At 38.3% G+C, this 19,993-nt stretch overlaps 2 protein-coding genes across 6 annotated transcripts; both read left to right on the top strand.

Moving 5' to 3' along the window:
* The first annotated feature begins 8 nt into the window (after positions 1-8).
* LOC113505204 (probable beta-hexosaminidase fdl) lies at positions 9-8,445 on the top strand. Its single transcript, XM_026887811.1, has 11 exons — positions 9-58; positions 440-589; positions 1,170-1,320; positions 2,104-2,225; positions 2,647-2,731; positions 3,147-3,258; positions 3,759-3,907; positions 4,105-4,280; positions 4,825-5,009; positions 5,572-5,760; positions 6,543-8,445. The coding sequence occupies exons 1-11, from the start codon at positions 30-32 to the stop codon at positions 8,222-8,224; spliced, it is 3,030 nt and encodes a 1,009-aa protein (XP_026743612.1). The 5' UTR covers positions 9-29; the 3' UTR covers positions 8,225-8,445.
* A 997-nt stretch (positions 8,446-9,442) lies between these two features.
* On the top strand, positions 9,443-19,924 carry LOC113505171 (E3 SUMO-protein ligase PIAS2). Of its 5 annotated transcripts, none has more exons than XM_026887771.1 (15): positions 9,443-9,619; positions 11,037-11,206; positions 11,524-11,686; positions 11,923-12,056; positions 12,334-12,511; positions 12,717-12,818; positions 13,130-13,370; positions 13,624-13,858; positions 14,154-14,314; positions 14,746-14,949; positions 15,293-15,484; positions 15,691-15,784; positions 16,490-16,612; positions 16,692-16,830; positions 17,068-17,196. In XM_026887771.1, the coding sequence occupies exons 2-14, from the start codon at positions 11,064-11,066 to the stop codon at positions 16,828-16,830; spliced, it is 2,109 nt and encodes a 702-aa protein (XP_026743572.1). In that variant the 5' UTR covers positions 9,443-9,619; positions 11,037-11,063; the 3' UTR covers positions 17,068-17,196. The 5 variants fall into 5 exon arrangements, with proteins under 5 accessions (XP_026743572.1, XP_026743565.1, XP_026743559.1 ...); XM_026887764.1 differs by lacking the exon at positions 17,068-17,196 and adding an exon at positions 17,657-19,924 and having other exon boundaries at positions 9,445-9,619; positions 11,914-12,056; XM_026887758.1 differs by having other exon boundaries at positions 9,445-9,619; positions 11,914-12,056.
* Positions 19,925-19,993: the final 69 nt, after the last annotated feature.

Here is a 19,993-nt window from a genome sequence, read left to right as displayed (position 1 = left end):
AGAATAGATCCCAGATATATCTATTCTACATGACTTTGTCAAACAATAAAGATTCTAGGTAATTTCCAAAGACATTATACTCTAGTAATTTCCCGTTCACCGTGGAGGTAGAACCTCCATGGATTATTTGATTCTCCTAAGCCTAACTTTGGCAGAATAAAACTGAAATAAGATTGTCAATGAATATACCTATGGTTGCCTATGGTGAATCTGTTGCACAACGATTTGAAAGATTCAGGTCTCAACAATAAAAAGCATTGAATAATATTTTAAATATACAACGATTTATATTAATTAATTTTAATTGTATTTATTTTTTATCAATTAAGTGCCCGTAAAAGTGCTTTTATGGATATTCTCTAGCTATAAAATGTATGATTCGATTACATTTGTGCTGTGTGTGGAAAAAAGACGCAATCTAATTAGTGTTCTTCAACAGGGCAGCGTTTGAAAAAATCAGCAGATTAAATGTTAAAACCTTCCAAGGGTTGTCAACGATAGATGTGGGGAGAACACGACTGCCTGCTATACCACCGCCGAGCTTGGATTATGACCCAAGGGATCATAGGACACCTTTAGAGCCCATCAGGTAAGTAGGTTCACTTCAATAAGTTTGCTTTGTTCGCTTTAAGGTTTTGCCTAAAAATCCTATGCTAAACCCAGGCTTTACGCACAATAGTAGTATCATTGTGCTTTAGGTAAGCCTAAACCGAATCATTTTAAAATTGGTCCTGGCGTTAGAGCGGGAAAAGTAGTTTGACTGAAAGGCTAACTAACTAAGAATCAAATTAATCTGTAATATTGAATATGAATTTTCTATTCTATTACATCAATAACAAATTAGATGAAACGCATAGATGCGGGGCCAAAAACGTATAAAAAGTATACGGATAAGTGACGTCACACAAGATTTCAAATTACTGTAGATCATTTCTTAACTTACGCTTGTTGTTTGTATTAAATTGCGACCACGCAGTTAAGTTGTCAAAGATACAAGCATGTTCTTGTTCATTCCCCGCTAACTTAATTTACCGTATCATACATTTTTGACTACGCGAAAAACGACTAAATATTATATAAAATAGTTAAGGTTCTGCATAGGGTTTTCTATAGTATGCAGTAAGAGTGATGGAAAAAGAGTCAATACATTTTGCCACCTTATTGCACAGGGTATGGATGGGATACTTCAACCTGATGAGGATCATGTGTGGCGCCGGAATGTTGGGCATGCCCCTCGCTATTAGTCAAGCGGGCATCTTACTCGGACCTCCGATGGTATTTTGCACCGGACTACTTGTTATTCACACGCATATACTGCTGGTACGAAAAAAAATTAGCCTCATTAACTACAGAACAAAATCTTTGAAAATCTGATCATTCATTCATTGCGTTGAATACTTCAATAGTAGAAGTAACTTTTCTGGCTCATGTAGAGAACCCTCAAACAACTAGTACTTAGTAGTTACTTGGCTAAAGTTAACTAGAAAATGAATTCTGAGCTGGTGGTAGTCAATTTTGCCAGTTGGTGGGCGCTTCAGCGTAACCTGCGCAATTAGATAGGTACATTTCGGCACTCATTGAATCGCTATTAAAATTGCATTCAATTAAAAAACGGAAGAAACGAGTCTTGCCGAAAAATAAATGTTCTTAAACATTTGATGGATATTAAGTAACGCATGTTATTTTTTTTCGTCTAGCCGTGATTACATTATGAGTTATTAAAATTGACGGTTCTCTGACGCTTTTTTCTAGGTGACAAATCATTAAATGGTTGTTCAAGCTTTAGGTTTGAGCGGGGGGGGGGGGGTGCAAAAATTCTACAGACTACCGACTACCGACTACCGAAACTAAAACCCATACGCGTTCCTTCTTCTGCTCTTTGTGAACGAACAGAGGCCACGGTAGCCCTTGCAGACAATCATGCTGGCCCTTCAGGCATCAGCCCTAATTAGCTCCTTTTTCGCTTTGTGCAATTTGGGGAGGCCTATGTCCATGGTTCCAAAAAGGGGTAATGATGGTGTATGATGCCTCTTAGAGCCTCTCAGTTCGGTACGTGTGACTTTGTACCTATAGTTACGTTTTATTTAAGATATTTTTTTTCAGTTGGATACACTGAATGAAGTAGCTCGGCAGTTGCAAATACCTTACATTTCATATCGGTATGGGTTCCGGCTGGCAGTCCTTCATGGTCCTCCCCTCTTCCATTTTATAGGAGATCACGGACCGTAAGTATCTACATTGAATTGTAAAGGGTGGGCATATGTAGTAAACATTTTAAAATATTTGTAAATTCTTGTTAATCATATTTTCTGTAGGAAATTTTAGGTTAATTATGACCTAGGAAATACTAGTTGTACTCGCGATTTCTTTCACGTGGAATTCAACAAAATGTTTTGTATGTTTCTAAATAAAAAGTAGCATAAGTTCTTTTTATTACGTCAGTACACTGCCAATAGAAGTTCCATGAAATACAGTCCAGCCATTTCAGAGATACCGGAACAAACAGACAGACAGAAATGATTAAAAGTCTTATTTTTTATGTACCGTACGTATATTTAGAAGCCTGTAGTTAAAAATGGTTATAAACAGACACTCCAATTTTATCAATATATAATATTATGTATGTTGCTGATCATGTGTTTTCAGGACAATAATAGCTACGTTCATGTTCTTGAGTCAGCTTGGAATATGCTCCGTGTTTGTGATGTTAACATCGGATAGCCTGCGTGATGTTGGTATTTCACTTTACATTTGAGATATTTATTGTTTATGAAAGTTTCTACATGGGTGGGAGACGGTTTTCTACACCGTAAAATACCCCTTTATTTCCAGAACCGCAGTGCAGCCGTCCAAAGGTGGTGTGCTAAGACGTGTTAGCAGGTCAATCTTCAATGTTGAGGATAATGACGCACGATAATTTTACTTCTAATGCAACCATCCACTGACAAAGCACAAAAATAGAAATTATTTTATTTTCATTTAAGTTAAATGTTGTTGTTTAAGATTGACCCTAGCACCACCCCTCCCAGTTCGGAACAATGGCGGAAAAAGCTATATACCTACAAGGTTCCAACCTTTCCAAACTCTATGTACGGCCGAATATGCCGATCTTCACCATCATATTATTAAACTCATGTTACTTCTAGATAATGGACTGGCAAGATAACTCACTGGCTCTATTAACACTTCTATTCCCGTACTTACTTTTGGAGTTCTTTATGAAAACTTTAAAGATGGTCAGCTACGTGGCTCTTCTAGGTAATTACGAGAGTCCTTATTTCGCAATAGGATGGCTTTGGGGAGACGGATTTTTGACTACAGGTGCTCACAGCTACTCACATGCATAATACAAAAAACACAATATTCTTGGAGAAGAGATTAATTAAAAACTTTGTAAACAATGTGTAATGAAATGTTTATGATTTCATATTTAAACTAGCTGTTTCCCGCGACTTCGTCCACGTGGTTAAAAGATCTTGAACCGTTTTCGCAGCTGACGCAACGGAAGCCCTCAAAGATGAACAGTTCTCCCCGTTTTTTCTACATTTTCCATTGTATCTTCGCTACTATTAGCCGCAGCGTGATGTTATATTGATAAATGGTCTATTCAACACAAATAGAATTTTTCAATTTGAATCAGTAGTTCCTGAGATTTGCGCGTTCAAACAAACAAACAAACTATTCAGCTTTATATATTAGTAGATATAGAAGTATAGATATAGATTTTATTTTTTTACATTTTTGCCTTCTTGTCCCAGGTAACTTCTTGAATACGATAGGAATGGGCCTAATAGCATATCACATCTTTAAAAATTTATCCGGGGATATGGTAGTACTGACTACCTCGGCGCAGGGCGTCATGTTCTCATTTGGAACTCTACTGTTTAATCTCAGTGCCGTCGGAATTGTACGTAAAAAATATTATATATCTAATATGTAGTATACATATACTAATATGCCTGTTATTCTAGTAGTATTATGACTTAAAAGTTTGTGAAATCCCCGCGATTACCTTAATATAAGAGTAGTATTGAAAGAAAAAAATCATGAAGTACATTACTCTTTTCTTTAACTTTTAAACGCATGCATATATTTACTTCACAGATACTATACGTAGACAAAGCCCTCATAGATCCTACAAAGATGACAACTAAATTTGGTGTGATCAAGGTCGGCATATTTGTACCCACCGTGATATCTGTGCTGTTTGGAACAATTGGATACTGTTCCTTTGGCACCATGGAGGAGAACATCCTTAGGAGTTTACCGTATGACGAAATGTAAGTGGTACGGTACAACGACCAAGATATACATAATATATACATCTAGCTGATTTTTGGTTAACCTCATATTTAATACAACTCAGACGTTGCTCAGTTGTGGGGTTGTTTTGGCCGAGTAGCTGTGTCACGGCATGTGGAGCAAGAATTTACGGAAATAACATACGGTATTATGTTATTTCCGTTATATATACCAATTTAAATCTGTCTTCTGTCATTTTGCATATACCTATGGAGCTTTTTCGATCAACTCCACAAACTAAAAACTACACTATACTCTGTTAAAATACAACTGGCTAAAAGGGGGTACGTATTTACGGCAGTAAGTTTTAAGTATTCTCAAGCATTAAAATATAGCAGAACTAGCCGTTGTCAGCAAGCCCGCCCGGCATTAAAACTGTACCAAGTTTCGTCTAAGTCCGGTCAGTGGTTTTTGCGTGACAGAGTAACAAACATCCGTACATACAAACTTTCGCTTTATTACAAAAGGATTTGAAGAATAAATGCTATGTAAATAATAATAACTATAATTTGTAATTTCCAGATCTTCAATGTTTGCCCTTGGGCTATATCTCGTAGCCGTTGCATTTTCGTACCCCGTGCAGTGTTACCCAGCGATAGCCGTCCTTATAGAAGTCATAAAGTACCACGATCCAATGACTCCGCCGTCTGCAAAGACCCTACTGCTGATAGAATCCCTCGGGAGGCCGCTCTTCGTAATCCTTTCCTGTAAGTTTGATATGTTTTATAAATTAAGTAAAACTAAGAGAAAAAAAAATACATCTTTTTCTTAGGTTGGTTAAGTTTTCCTATGATTTAGGTTGACTTTACACTTCGTTTAGCAGTATTTTCGGGTAAGTATGCAGGCATTGACAATCACACATAATTACTTGGTTATCTAATGGGAGAAGAATTTTTAAATCACTTAGAAGTTCATCAGAACACAGAGGGTGTATACAGACAAACCATAAACATGTTTAGCTCTACAGTACCTAACATTTTTCACATACAACTTGAAAGACTTTTTTTAGCATAGTTTGTCATTTTACTGAAAGAAATCCAATTCTATAACAACTAAATTGAACAACGTTATTATAAAATATTAATAACCACGTTGTTCAACGTTTTAAATAATTATTCATTATTATTAAATAAAGCTTTTTTCAGGCGTATTTACCGAGATCGCCCGACTGCGACCGCGGTCCCTAAATCCCTTTTAGTGAGTTAGCCGTTATGAAATAATTAATATAATATAATAAATCTAACTAGAATTTTTGTTTGAATGTTCCAGTTATAGTTTGCTACTTCATCCCATTCCAAGGGCCCTTCGTGGCTTTTGTCGGGAATATGTGTACTACCATGTTGTCACTCGTGTTCCCGGCTTTGATGGACGTCTGCCTGAGGTATCCGGAAGACTACGGGAACTATGACCTTATACTCATGAAGGATTTTTTCATAATGTGCCTTGGAGTGGTCGCCTCAATCTACGGAGCCATGGAGTGTGCCCATCTTATCTATATACGCTATCTGTCAGCGAATTCACCGAACACGGAAGGATTCTTCTAAAAGCTTATATTGATACTTTGTTATTATTTAATATAGTTCTATTTACTTTTACTGTTTTTTTATTTACTAGCATGAGGCCCCCATTCTTAAAATTGATAACATAACAACTAATAATGACTACCGTATTTTTTGGATACGGATTAATTTATTCCACGCTTTAGCTACCATGGTGAGCCAAATAGGTAAATTTAAGCTGAGAATGCGCAGAATAGAAATTTGTTGGTCAGAACATCAAATATTGACCTCCGATAGTTTAGTCACTCCGAAACCAATAAGAGAGCCATCAAGATTGGGGATAACATTGGATTTTTTTTTTCGTTCATTGTTCAGTTGGATCTAAACCGTTCTATTTAAATAGTCACAGAAATAACATAGAGTAGTTAGAGTCATTGGTATGGTTATTTAATCTTTAGGAATTTTATTGTCAAATGTCAGTCAAAGGGAGGGAATAATTTGCTTGGTAAATATTGTATGTTAAATGGATTGTAACATAAAGGATTATAAATTGCAGAGTAATGTGGCTAATTTTTCCAGTTGTTCATGACAATATCCTCTTTGTATTGTGCCTATTCATATTGGAAATAAACATTTGTCACACAGGTTATCACAATCCGTAAGCTCGTTTCTTTTATACATTATCTTTACTTTGTTATAAATCACTGACTTTCTTAATAAAGGAACGTTCATTTACACACAGGAAAACCTTGCCGTTATGGAATTGGGAATGTGTCAACGAAAAATGTTTACCTTTAAAAGCAAATCATGTAACAAAGTTACAGTCCCTAGAGACATGCAACATGCTGTGCTCGTCCATGCAGATCTGGCCGCAGCCGACCGGCTCGGTCAGCCTGTCGACCACAGCAGTGCCGGTGCGCGCAGACATGTTCCAGTTAAAAATGGTATCCGCTCCCTCTCGAATAGTCCATGAACACATTCAAGATGCATTTGCACTTCTCCGTGATGACCTACATCAGATGGAACGTAGAGCTCGGTCGTTCGAAGAGTGGCGCACTGTATCCGTACGGATAGTGGTGAACGGGAGCGGCGACCCCCGCATGCTCGTCAACACCGACGAGGGCTACAGTCTGTCTCTAAGACCTGTCGAGGGAACCGGGGTCGCACTAATGGCTGACATTGCTGCACGTACTTTTTGTGGTGCCCGCCATGCTTTAGAGACCCTCTCACAATTAGTTTGGCTAGATTCCTACTTAGGTTCGCTTTTGATACTAGAGGCAGCTAGAGTAGATGACGCACCACGATTCAAATACCGTGGCTTGCTTGTTGATACGGCACGCAATTTTTTTCCAATATCAGAATTAATGCTAAATATTGACGCTATGGCCTCATCTAAATTGAATACGTTTCATTGGCACATGACCGATTCGCAAGCATTCCCATTGGTCACCAACAGTATTCCAGAATTTTCTAATTATGGCGCTCATACCCCTGGTGACGTATATACTCCAGACGATGTGCGGTTGGTCGTTCGTCGCGCAAGACTGCGAGGGATACGAGTTCTCATAGAAATAGACGCACCTGCGCATGTCGGCTACGGTTGGGACTGGGGACCCGCCGCGGGGCTTGGCGACTTAGTACTGTGCCTTAATGTTGAACCGTGGACCGAGTACTGCAGTGAGCCTCCCTGTGGACAACTCAACCCACTTAATTTACGTGTCTACGACTTGTTTGAACGGCTATTTATTGAGATTATGCAACTAACTGGCGTCGAAGACGTTTATCATCTCGGTGGGCACGACATCTCAGACCGCTGCTGGACAGATCACTTTCCTCAGCACAATTCTATGGAGCTCTGGCAAAATTTTACAAGAACGATACTGAAACGCCTCGAAAGTCAGACTGATAAATTGCCAAATCTAATAATATTTTGGATGTCTCATCTCAGTGAAAGATTTAAAGCTGATATGAGAGACTACATCCAGAATATAGGTCTACAGGTATCAAATGTAGCGTGGGCTCATAAATATGTGAGCGGCATACGAACTATACTTTCTCACGAGGATGCATGGGACTTGAATACAGGACATGGAGCGTGGTATGAAGAACACAGTGGCGCACCTTACAATTCGTGGCAACGGATTTATGAGCATCGTCCTTGGCTTAAGCATGCTTCTGGTATCGTGGAAGGGGCCGAGGGTACTGTGTGGTCTTCAGCACTCAGCGAAGGCGGACTAATACAGCGGGCTTGGCCGCGGGCAGCAGCGCTGGCAGAGCGTCTGTGGACGGACCGGCCGGAGGGCGCCACGCGGCCCGTGCACGCACGCCTGGACGTGCACCGCGCGCGGCTCGTGTCGCGAGGCATACAGGCATCACCGTTGTGGTCTATGTGGTGCTCACAAAACACACATACATGTGGGTAGCATTTGAACGTAAAACGAATGTAGCTATAATCAAAGTGGCTGCGGAAAATAGAATTCCCCGGTGCTGTACCTTTGCAGCGTAATATTAAAAACCAAATAGTACTCTTACGTATTTGTAATTTATAACATCCAGAGGATTGTGTTTTTATATCCTTGTAATAAAGTTCCAGGAAAACAGATTTCAGGGGTAATTAAGCGAGATTGTTATTTACCAATTTACATTTACTTATTGTATTTGTTTTTTATACATTAGTATTCTTTTATGGTTTTCTGATAAATGGATTTACGGGTTTTTGTCAATAAATGTATTACTTTATAAATATTCAGCGTTAATTTACTCAAACTTAAGTTGTATGGCTCGTTTAAAACCATTACTAGTAATAGTATTATTTATCGACAACATAATTTACATAACAGGAAGTCTTACGACACAAAGTATTAGGATGTAGCTCAATAATAAATTTCCGTTTCCGAGAAGCTCCCTCTTAAATTGCGTTCCAAAACCACGCTGAAAATGTGGTTTGCATAATTTAATTACATTTCAACGTGTTCAATTTATATAAGAGCAGTTCACTATAAAATAAAGAATTATTTACATAACCCTAGTTCTCAGTTACTGCACATGAGAAAATATTAAATTTTATTTTATTTTATTAAATAAAACGAGGTTTCAGAATGTTGACGTTCGGATACACATATACCATTTAACATCCAGGGTTAATTGTAAGGTTATGGTTATATGCATTAATTACGAAAAAGCAAACATTTAAAAACCAACCACAGATCTAAATAGGTTTAAATATTTCAAGCCTCATCATCGTTAATTATTAAGTTCTTCATTACATTTATTTGTAGTTTTTCTTTGTATTTAGTTGTACCCTGCTTTTGTTTTGTATTAATCGAGTTCTCACATTTGTTTCTCACAACATACGGCTAAACGTTTAAAATAACAAAACTATCCGAACGTCGAATTAGCACAGCGCGATAAATTAGGAAAAGGATGTAGCATCTATTTCTTAATGGTTGAGCTGATGTACACCAATCCTAATGATTTTAATATTGGATATCATCCATAAAATTTGAACATATTTACGACATATGAATACCTCTTATGAAAACATATGTGCTGATATATAACTCGAATAATTACCAACACTGAACTATTTCAAGCAACCATATAAATTATGCGAAGAACTTATGTAAAGCAGAAACACACAACCGTAAAAACTTATTTAGTCTATGGCCAACGTGGCGGCCGTGCAGTTGTAGCGTCTAACTATGGCGTTTTGTGAAAAACACGTAAATAATTTTTAAAAGTTATTAAATGTCAGTGTAACTTTTATAAGTTAGAATTAATATGAGTAGATATTACGATTACGGTAACGCGATATCATGGTGAGTAATATTTGATTTGTAGAGGTGACAACCATATTGTCTAAACAATTTTGTGTACGTTTTCTTTTAGTTTTAATTTTCGTAGTTATTCAAATTAAATAGCAAATTAACTTGGAAAAGGGTGAAGCGTATGACTATTAAATTATTTGGACCTTTCCAAAAACTTCTGGTCGTTACCGGGATTTTTTAAATTAACTGTGCTCCCAACCTACGTTTTTAACGTGGTTTTACAACTATAATGTAGTTATCAGGCTCTATTACGTACACTTTAGGCCTTGTCACTATTTTGCGAATATATATCATAATATCATTATATAAATAGATAGTACCTACTGATGCTAACCCTACTAATGATTTGAATGCGTATTATCGATTTTTTTTGGGCCTAGTTCATTTTAAAATTCTCGTAGTAATGTACTGCAAGTTGTAAAATGCCTTCAAAAATAATTATTACAGCCATTCATGAATCCGGCACTGTCGTGCATGCGTGGATTTGTTGATAAACAGAATACCAAAATGTTTAAAAACATTAATGTTAATAAATAGCCCTAATAATAACCCTTTATCCTAACCGAATAAATAATTAAAATGCTATATTTTCTAAATCACTTCTGGTTCTCCAGAATTTAAATTCCATCACCTAATCTAAGTAATTTCAAGTTGAATTATAGTCACACTACATACCTGATTTAGGATTTTTAATTTCATAGAAACCTTATTTAATTTTTTTGTTAAATCAAGAATTCATGTATTGTTGTTACTGCTCTTGAATTGTCTTGCCTCTAGTTATTTGCTAAAACCACTACTGAGTGTTAGCTTTTATAATGTTAGTTAGATTATTTAATTCTTAAATCCCTTGACGCAAGATTTTTCTTAAAAACACATTGGAGTGGTCCTGTTTCCTGCCTAAACATTGTTTTATTGTGTCTATAATGTTTACTGACAACATTCTGGAAAGTGTTGTTATCAGGACAGCCCTTATTTCTCTTACTTATTCATTTTGGCCTGTCCCCAAAGTCGCGGATCTCTCATGTTAACAAATGTTAATGTACTTTTCTCTCCTTAGCGTTGCTCCTTCACAGCTGCAGTGGAATAATTTCTCAAATTATAATCTAAAGGATCACCAACAATTGTTGTCAAACATTAGCTTAAGTAATTTATGGTTTATCTAGATACTAAATAAAAGCTGTAAGACATGTTTTAACCATTGATGACTAAAATGGATAATTATTCAATTGCAGATGTTCAGTAGTTATTGCCCCTATCCCTTTTAATTTCCACTCTAATACGTAAGAGAAATAAGGAGTCCGCGTGGTGCCATTTCATTTACAATATTGAAGAAATTTTTCAGTAATCTCTTCAGTTTTGTACAGTTAATTGATGTTAGTTTGTCCATTTTTGGACTCATGAATTTCAGTTGACATGAGATGGTCGTTCGTCAACAATGGTTAAAACACGATCTGCAGCGAGGGTAGGAAGCGCGGCTGCGAATGCGCCCGCCGAAAATGGAAACTCTTCCGAACTTAGATCGCGGCTCAAAACCACTGAGAACGGTCACCGCTCGCAAAGGGCCTACAATCAAACTAGGCAAGTGTTTCTTGTCGCGTTTGCCTAAGTTAACATAGCTGTTAGCATGACCTCCCACTTGTGTCCCACAGTCAACATTGTTTCTGTTTGCTACTTGCAGTTACTAGTTGTGCAGTGTAAATCAACATTGGAGCATGAGTCTTGGGGCTTTGGGTGATGGTTCTAGCCAAAGAAACATTCAGTCATGTCTATGCCAAGTGTCTCGGACCCACATGTGGTCATTAGTTGCATGATATGTTTTATATTCTGCCCTTCAAGTAAATGTTTAGGGTTTGTTCAGAATTGAGACAAATTTCTTAGTATTGTTGGTTTTGTAGGAACAATCAGGCACTGCCATCGGGTGGCATGGGGCCGGGCAGCGGGTCGCAGGGCAAAGATCCTCTGGCGCCCGCTCTGCCTGGCTCGCGCACCCTGTATCAGCACCCCGCCGTCAGCGGCTATAACCCACCGGACTCACGCGCTCAGGCTATGCCTGTCACGGTAATCAAACAACACCAATTTTTAACTAAGTTGATATTTATTTTCCGGTTCCATTAAATACGGCACAAGCATGTTATTTTACTTTCTTTCGAGAGGAAGTACTCCTAAACCTATTAGATGGTAGATAGAAGCTTAAAATCTGAAGAAGTTCAGCTGTCAGCATGAAACAAAACAACTAAGCCATATATGCCCTAGAAACACATTTGTACAGTTAAAGTAACCCACAGGCGCGGCAGAACCCGATGTACCCGACCAGTATGTACCACGGCTACGGCGCGAGCGGCGGCAGCACACTGGCGCCGATGCCGTCGCCCTCACCCACCACGCCGTTGACACCATTCCCAGTACACCCTGACGTTAAGTTTAAGAAGTGAGTACTATATCAATGTACTGTTTTAAAGTGTCAGTTGAACATAAAATGTTCATAGGAAGGCTCTAAAACAATACTAGATCACAGTCGAATGCAGCAAGTAATATTATTATTGTATCAACAATTTCTGACACTACATTGACTCCACTCTATTCGCAAATCAGGAATCATCTACCAAATGTTCTAACATTATATTTATGAAAACTTGCTGCAAATCTTTAAGTGACCAGTTCATCGGTGATCAATTCACCTTTTACATAATACCATTCTCCCACAGGTTACCGTTTTATGACGTGCTGGCAGAACTGATGAAGCCTTCCACGATGATGCCGATGCAAGCCGGCCGCATGCAGGAGGGCACGTATATATTCCACCTCACGCCACAGCAGGCCACCGAGATCGCGTCAGGAAAGGATATCGTTGGCACCAGCAATAAACTTGACTATGTTATACAGGTTAGACTAAGGTTCCACTTCCCTCCTTCAGTCTGTCTGGCTATTTGATATGAGTCTTGTAGAAGTGGTATTCGTGTCCGCCGTCATCGCCTATATTTGTCGCAAGGTTTCATATTGTTTCAGGCCAACCACATACGACGACTTTAACTTAAAAATGTTATTAAGTTCGTCAACTGTAATTGTTATTGTATTGTATTGTCCACAGGCACAGCTCAGATTTTGTCTTCTAGAAACGTCGTGTGAACAAGAGGACCACTTCCCACCTAGTGTTAATGTTAAAATTAATAACAAAATGTGTCCACTACCAGTAAGTACTACTCAAACATATTTATTCAGAACATTATAATTTGTGAAGTAGCTAGAGTAAGTAGTATTTGTATTTAAAAATACCGACTCCCGCATAAACAATTTATAAGTTGGCCCATTGGGGGACGAACCCGTGGCACCCGCTCTTAGTGTATTTTACGTGGTGTCAACATGATAATCACACAAACTTCAATACTAATACTTTCTTTATAGCATTTTTGCTAGAGAGTTTTTAAATAAAATGCAGACAATTATTCTACAACTTCAACTAAACCAGCCATTTCCTTGTACTAATATTGTACAACTCTCTAGAATCCAATACCAACGAACAAGCCAACACCTGAGCCGAAGCGGCCTCCGCGGCCAGTCAACATATCGTCCCTGGTGAAGCTGTCTCCGACGGTCGCCAACACGATCCACGTGACGTGGGGGGCGGACTTCACGCGCGCCTACGTGCTCAGCGTGTTCATGGTGCGCAAGCTCACCTCGGCTGAACTATTGCAGCGGCTGAAGAATAAAGGAACCAAAAATCCTGATTATACCAGATCACTTAGTAAGTTGTTGCTACAATTATAGGTAGAAAAAACCAGTAGACTGCTGTTATCTCATAATTTGATCGATATCTATCATAATGACATATTTTCAGCATATAAGTAACAAGTGCACATTAGTCACTACATAACATCCTGATAATATTGAACCCTTGTATAGATTGCAAGTGTCCAAGAACGGTAAAATCATTTAAACAAACAACCAGCAAGTCAGCAGCCATTGTATTCCTATTCACAATTTTCTTTTATAAACAGTTAAGGAGAAGTTATCGGAGGACTACGACAGTGAGATCGCGACGACGTCGTTGCGTGTGTCGCTGATGTGTCCACTTGGCAAGATGCGTATGTCGTGTCCGTGCCGGCCCGCCAACTGCCCGCACCTGCAGTGCTTCGACGCGTCGCTGTTCCTACAGATGAACGAGCGGAAACCCACCTGGCTGTGCCCCGTCTGCGACCGACCCGCACCTTACGACTCGCTCGTCGTGGACGGGTGAGTCATAGACTATTTAGATTATATAGTATATTCTACCCGCAATTTAAAGAAGAGAATTCATGATTACAGGACAAATCATAAAATTGATTTTACTTCCAAAAGCTTTTAGACGGACTTAAAGGACGTAAAGTTTAAACATTCTACATGATTTACAAGAACTTGCTTAAACGTAATTAATCTTTCCATATTTATTACCAATCACAATACTTAACTTGAGATTCAAAAAGTATAACTAATATATTCAACAACATCTTTCTTCCAAATTGCTAAGTGTCATTTTTGTCCCTCCCAGGTACTTCCAGGAGGTGCTAACGTCGCCGCGCCTGTCTAACGACTGCAACGAGATCCAGCTGCACGCGGACGGCAACTGGTCTGCGCACGCGCCGCCCGCGCGGGCTCCGCAGCAGCAGCAGCCCGCCGCCGAGCCCGTAACACTCATCTCAGATGATCTCGGTTAGTCTTATTACGTAACAAAGATAAAAACGTTAACAGAAGACTTATTGGTATTCTGATTGCTTTCAATAACCTATTATTTTTAAAATTATATAGGCATAGTAGTTTCAAACGAATGATGTCTTGTCAATATTATAACCCAACCCACATGTAACATTACTCACACTGATCGTGAAGATGTATTTTTCGCTGTACAAATAGTGCACTTGTTTGTTGTACAAAACGTACCAATGTGGCTTTTTGGAAGATAATTACTTCCTTATAATTACTGTAAAAAGTATAAACATCTGGATGCCAAACATATTACCAACTCTCGGCGTGGTGGTCAATACTCAAACCTTTCCCATATAAAAATAGGCCTGTGCCTAGTAGTGGGACATATTCAGACTAGTATTATTACGTATCTGAAGTAACAGCACCTTGCGTTACAGAAGTGATCCCGGTGGAGGGCGGCGGCGCCAAGCGCGCGGCGGTGGGCGAGGCGCGGGCGGCGCGCGCGGCCGACGTGCTCGTGGACCTCACGTCCGACTCCGACGACGAGCTGCCGCTCCGGCGCAAGGTGCCGCAGCCCAAGCCCACGCCGCCCGCCTCCGAGTCCAGCGTCAAGAGCGACGACAACTACTCCTCCTCCAGCGGTGACTAATACTTATAACAATCATCTCTTGACCGATATTATCGATGGCAGCTAAGTTTTATGGGACGTCTCAGTAGTAAACAAACGTGACCACAAATACACGTTCACTCTCTTTCATACAGATTTTTAAAACGCAAAGACGATTCAATAAGTTGATGCTTGCTTTAGGATTAAACAAAAGACCTTTGCCTAGACAATCCTGCGGTTTGCCAGTAGGCTGTCAGTTTCAAGCAATACTTATGGTTAGCATAAATTTATACATTTGTAAGCCTAGGATTTCAGATTTACATTTCAGGACTAGCTGTTGTCATTTAGATTACTAACTGAATGATTTGTGTGCGCAGCGGCGGAGGCGGTGTCGTCGAGCGGCTACCGGTCGCCGGGCGCGCTGGGCGGCGGCGGCGCGGTGATCTCGCTGGACAGCCCGTCCCCGCCGGCGCCGGGCTCGCCGCCCGCGCTGCCGCACGTGTCCATCACGCCCGTGCCGCCGCGCGCCGACCGCGCCGAGCGACACGACTCCGCGCCGCTGCTGCCAGGTCACTACGCAGCCTGGAATCAAACGGGCATTCTTCAATTTTAAGGAATTAACCATGAACACCTATTTAGATTACATTGATTATAACAAATGTATGGTTCATGAGAGTCACATTATTTGAAAACTCTTCAATATTTCATGCCTTACCTCAAGCAAAATTATTGAAGACAAATTAACAGAGTTAAAATAATTATGTAATATCTATAGGTTCAAGCACAACCGCTGAACGTGAAGACGCTGAAGCTGCGCCTGCGCATTGGGCGCCGTATGCTGACTCCGAAAGAGATGAAAACTATAGAAAGTGAGTACTGCAATTGCAGTTGTATTTGAATTTGGTGAAATTCACCAATGGTAATTATTACCGGTACAACAGTCGTATTTGAATAGTCGTAGGATGTGTTTGAGGTGTTTAGATTCACTACATTATTTTAGATTACAATTTGTGAGTTTAATAGTAATATACCAACTTAAACACTACGTTGTAATAATAATTATTATTAATTTTTGCTTTATATCTTAGTACATAAGAAGCAAACTTTTCTCTCTTACCGACATCAATTATCACAGTTTCGCCTTGATAAACGCCTCGGTTTTTAAGGCGGCTTATAGCATATTTCAACGTAAGCGGTAATAGATCAACAATATAAATAATCTTGTAAGGAATTGTTGTAAAATAATTAAACAAGTGACATTTGTTTGTGAGCTACAGTAAGTATGTATTTTTGAACTTGTTGATATAATTATAAATATGTAATTATTTAATAGAAACCCATCCTTTTTCCCTTTCTAGTTGGTTAATATTGTTTGTAAATCCATTTAGAATATTGCTAGTACGTTATATTGCTTGTTAGTACCCAGTAGCTAGTTTTTTTACAAAGTTTTTTGATATTAGCAGTTTTTTACCGGCCTCAGAATGGACTGGCGGAGGCTCGAACAGTTTGTGTGAACCGGGCAAAAGGTTCATATTTGAAAATATATCAGATTAATATCTTATTTGTCTTTTTAGCCGAAATGAAGTGAATTCAACTAACAGTGAAGATGGAAGCCGTGACTCCGGACGACCTCGCAGGCGCGCGCGGACGCGAAAGCCCGGACAGGAACCAAGCACCGAGACTCTCGACAAAACTTCGTGTGTATCCATCATATTAACAAATCTAAGCGCACTCTTACAAAACAATGTTTTTAAGTATGAAATTGCTTTCTTTTAGAAATAATGCACACCCCCAAAGCGCGCAACGCCCAACACCTGAGATTACCGCCAATCTGAACCAACAGAGTACTGATCAGAAGAAAGAACAGCAATCACCTCCAATAAGTGCGCCACCAAAGAAACGCCGGGCGTTTTAGGTAACTAAACGACAGTTTTCTTTCAGCCAGAAATATCAGCCTCACTTAAAAATACTTGAAGAACATAATGGGTATCATAAAAACGAGAAAGGACCTAATTTCATTAATAGACTGAATTATCCGATTTCCCTTAAGAGAAGATCAAGAAGGGTTAAACAAATATTAAGCAAGAAAAACGTAAATAATCATGATTCATGTTGTATGTAAAGCTCACTTTATCAAAGTATTTTCTTTCAGACATCAAACAATGACCAGATTGAGAATAATCTTCGTGATTTGCTAATCACCAGTCATATACAAATAATGTTTCAAGTGAATAACTGCAAATGTGGCATGGTGCATCATTCTTCTATAAGTCTACCAGAAGTATTTTCTTCCAGACAATTGTCAAAAATCGTCTGGTTTCCCATCTTTCTTATAACCATACACTGCGGGATAGTAATGTCATATAAATGTACATATTAGATCCTTTTGTTGTTATTAAAAGAATTCTGTTGACTGAAACTGTCTAACAAAATATTTTTCTTTATTTTCTATCTGTTGTTATGACAAAATGTAAATAAATGTATAATTGATTACTATGTGTTTTATTTTTGTCCCTTTTACTAGAAATGTTAATCATCATCCTTTAACTCAGTATCCATTTAATTTATTTGATCATCCTAATACACTATTTTGGCCTATGTATATGAAACAGATTTATTTATGAGTAAATCTATAACACATACTGAAGGATTTTTTTGCAGTCAGGCACTGACTATACCTTAATCATCGACTTTTAAATGTATTTCGTTTGTGCCTTCTAATGAAATAACTGTTTGTCCAGATACTGACTGAGGGAAAAGAGTGGCTGCGCCTCACACACCAGCGGCCATTCTTCGGAGGAGGAAACGGAGCCCTCATATCAGGAAGTGCCGGTTCTGCCGGCGCCCGAGACGCCGTAACACGCCGTCACCTTCCATACAAATGACTCTTCAGTACGTCGACTACGTTTAAAGGAATACAGCTCAAACCATACCACATTTGTGTCCGCATACCAGCGTGACCAGCGTCCCTTGCCAAAGTAAACCGTTTAACGGGACGCAGTGTCTGGTATAATTACCGCAGTACGGGAAAGAACTAGTAGCTTGTATGTCTTTCAGCTGACTTTTTCTACTTAAACATTCATCGCCTACTTTTTGTGTTCTATTTTGTATAGGTCTCCTATAATATGGGTATTGTGATTCATTGTGAATAATGTGCATTTTGTTCACCAAAAACATATGTTAACGTACGTGTTCAAAACTGCAGTGTAAGCTAGCAAGATCAAATTAGACAGTTAGGGCCTCGATTCTGCTGGGTTCACTAAATTGTGACATTTCACTTATATTTACATTTCCGAAACAAACATGTGTAATATAAAATCATTTTTATGAGAAGTAGATTTAAATATGTATGTATTAACTAAACGTGATCTGTATGTTTCTCAATAAGTCTTTCTAGAATGAAAATTATGTGATTTATATTGTGTGAATGAGACAATCAGTCGTTTAGACTTAATTTTGTAAGATGGCCTTAGGATTCAAACATAAATGTGCAAGTATTGTGTGTTATTTAAGGAACACGTCGTCGAACGACTTACAATTTGTTTTGTTCAAATGAGTCGTAACGTTTTGAGATTAGGTATCTATGCAAGCAATCTGTCGACCGCATCTACACTCAACACCAAATGAAATAAACGCTTGCCAATCGATTAAATTATAAAACGCCACATCTTAACACCTCCACACAAACCGCCACGACCGCGGTATTCCTGAAGCGAGCGCTAGCAGCGTTTATTTCTGTATTTATTTTCTATTTTAAAGCTTTTAAAGAAGTAATACTTCGATTATAAGTACCTAATAGTTTACGGTTAGTAAATATTATTTGGTATGTTATTAGTGTAATTTATTCGTAATTAAGACAGTCGCGCGTCATGGGTTATTTATCAGTCTCTAGATAAAAGTCATGTCCATTGGGTCAAGAAAAATATTTTCTTTTAAGGAAAAAAACAACTTTATCGATTTCACAAGCACTCAAATCACATGCACAAATAATACATTACATGAAAATATTTTTTGATCACAGAACTGTTTATCTCACCCTGAGGTAAAAAACCACGTCATGTCGCGCTAAGTGCAAATGGCATTATGACCTATCCCACTCAAAATGTGTTTCCTATAGTTTAGTTAAGTATACCTACTTTCGTCAGGACAATACAGACGCTTAATAAATAATGACAAGCATACAGGGCTGGGTAAAATGGCAACTATGGCTCATAATATGTTTAGACTAGTCCAGTTTGTTAAACATTTGAGCCCAACCAACATGTAGATGTCCAAGTTATAAAACAGACTTGTGAGAGTAAAAAGTGAAAAGTATTACCCATTTACGAGTCAGCTTATGTGACATTTTCCATCATCTGATATATTTATAGTATTATGTATAACACTACTAAAACATACTTTCGCTACCTAAGCGCTCAAAATCATTTCAGCTGGAACAGTGCTTGAAACAAACCAAACATATTTTCAATATGTAGTAAATATTAAAACGGTTTGATTTGTAGTATTAAAAAACCTTTTTGTAACATAAAAGTTGTTACTAAGGACACTTGACTTCTCTTTAGCCAATGAAATGTTAAGTTAGTTTAGTTTATAACTCGAAAGACGGTCTCCGGCTCACGTCCGTGTCTTCGCGAATATTGCGCTATTTTATTACTGTTGAATGTCCTGCACCTTGGCAATGGTGATGCTCAGTTTATCGAAGTCATTACTGCGGATCTTTACAACGTCCAATCATCTTTAAAATGTACAGTAAAACTATAATGATAGTATGTGATATCTATTAACTCACAATAGATACTTCATTTACTCACCTTGCCAAGGCTATAACTATTGAAATAAAAATATTTTTTTTTACTTGGAGAATGTTTTAATTTATTTATTTACTAAGCTGTAGTATAGTAGGTATGTGTTATTGTAATATATTGAGGTGATTGTCGATACCGTCGACATTGCGAAACAAAAATAATGCTAGAGTAAGTTATCATTTAATAATAAATGTAAATACTGTCTTTTTGCTTTTTAATATATTCTAAATACCTGCTCTTCTACGCCAATTATAATACTTGAATACCATTATA

The sequence above is a fragment of the Trichoplusia ni genome, chromosome 2 (assembly GCF_003590095.1).
Source record: "Trichoplusia ni isolate ovarian cell line Hi5 chromosome 2, tn1, whole genome shotgun sequence".
NCBI classification, from domain to species: domain Eukaryota; kingdom Metazoa; phylum Arthropoda; class Insecta; order Lepidoptera; family Noctuidae; genus Trichoplusia; species Trichoplusia ni.
The sequence above is the reverse complement of the archived record's forward strand: the minus strand, read 5'-3'. Positions and strand labels throughout refer to the sequence as shown.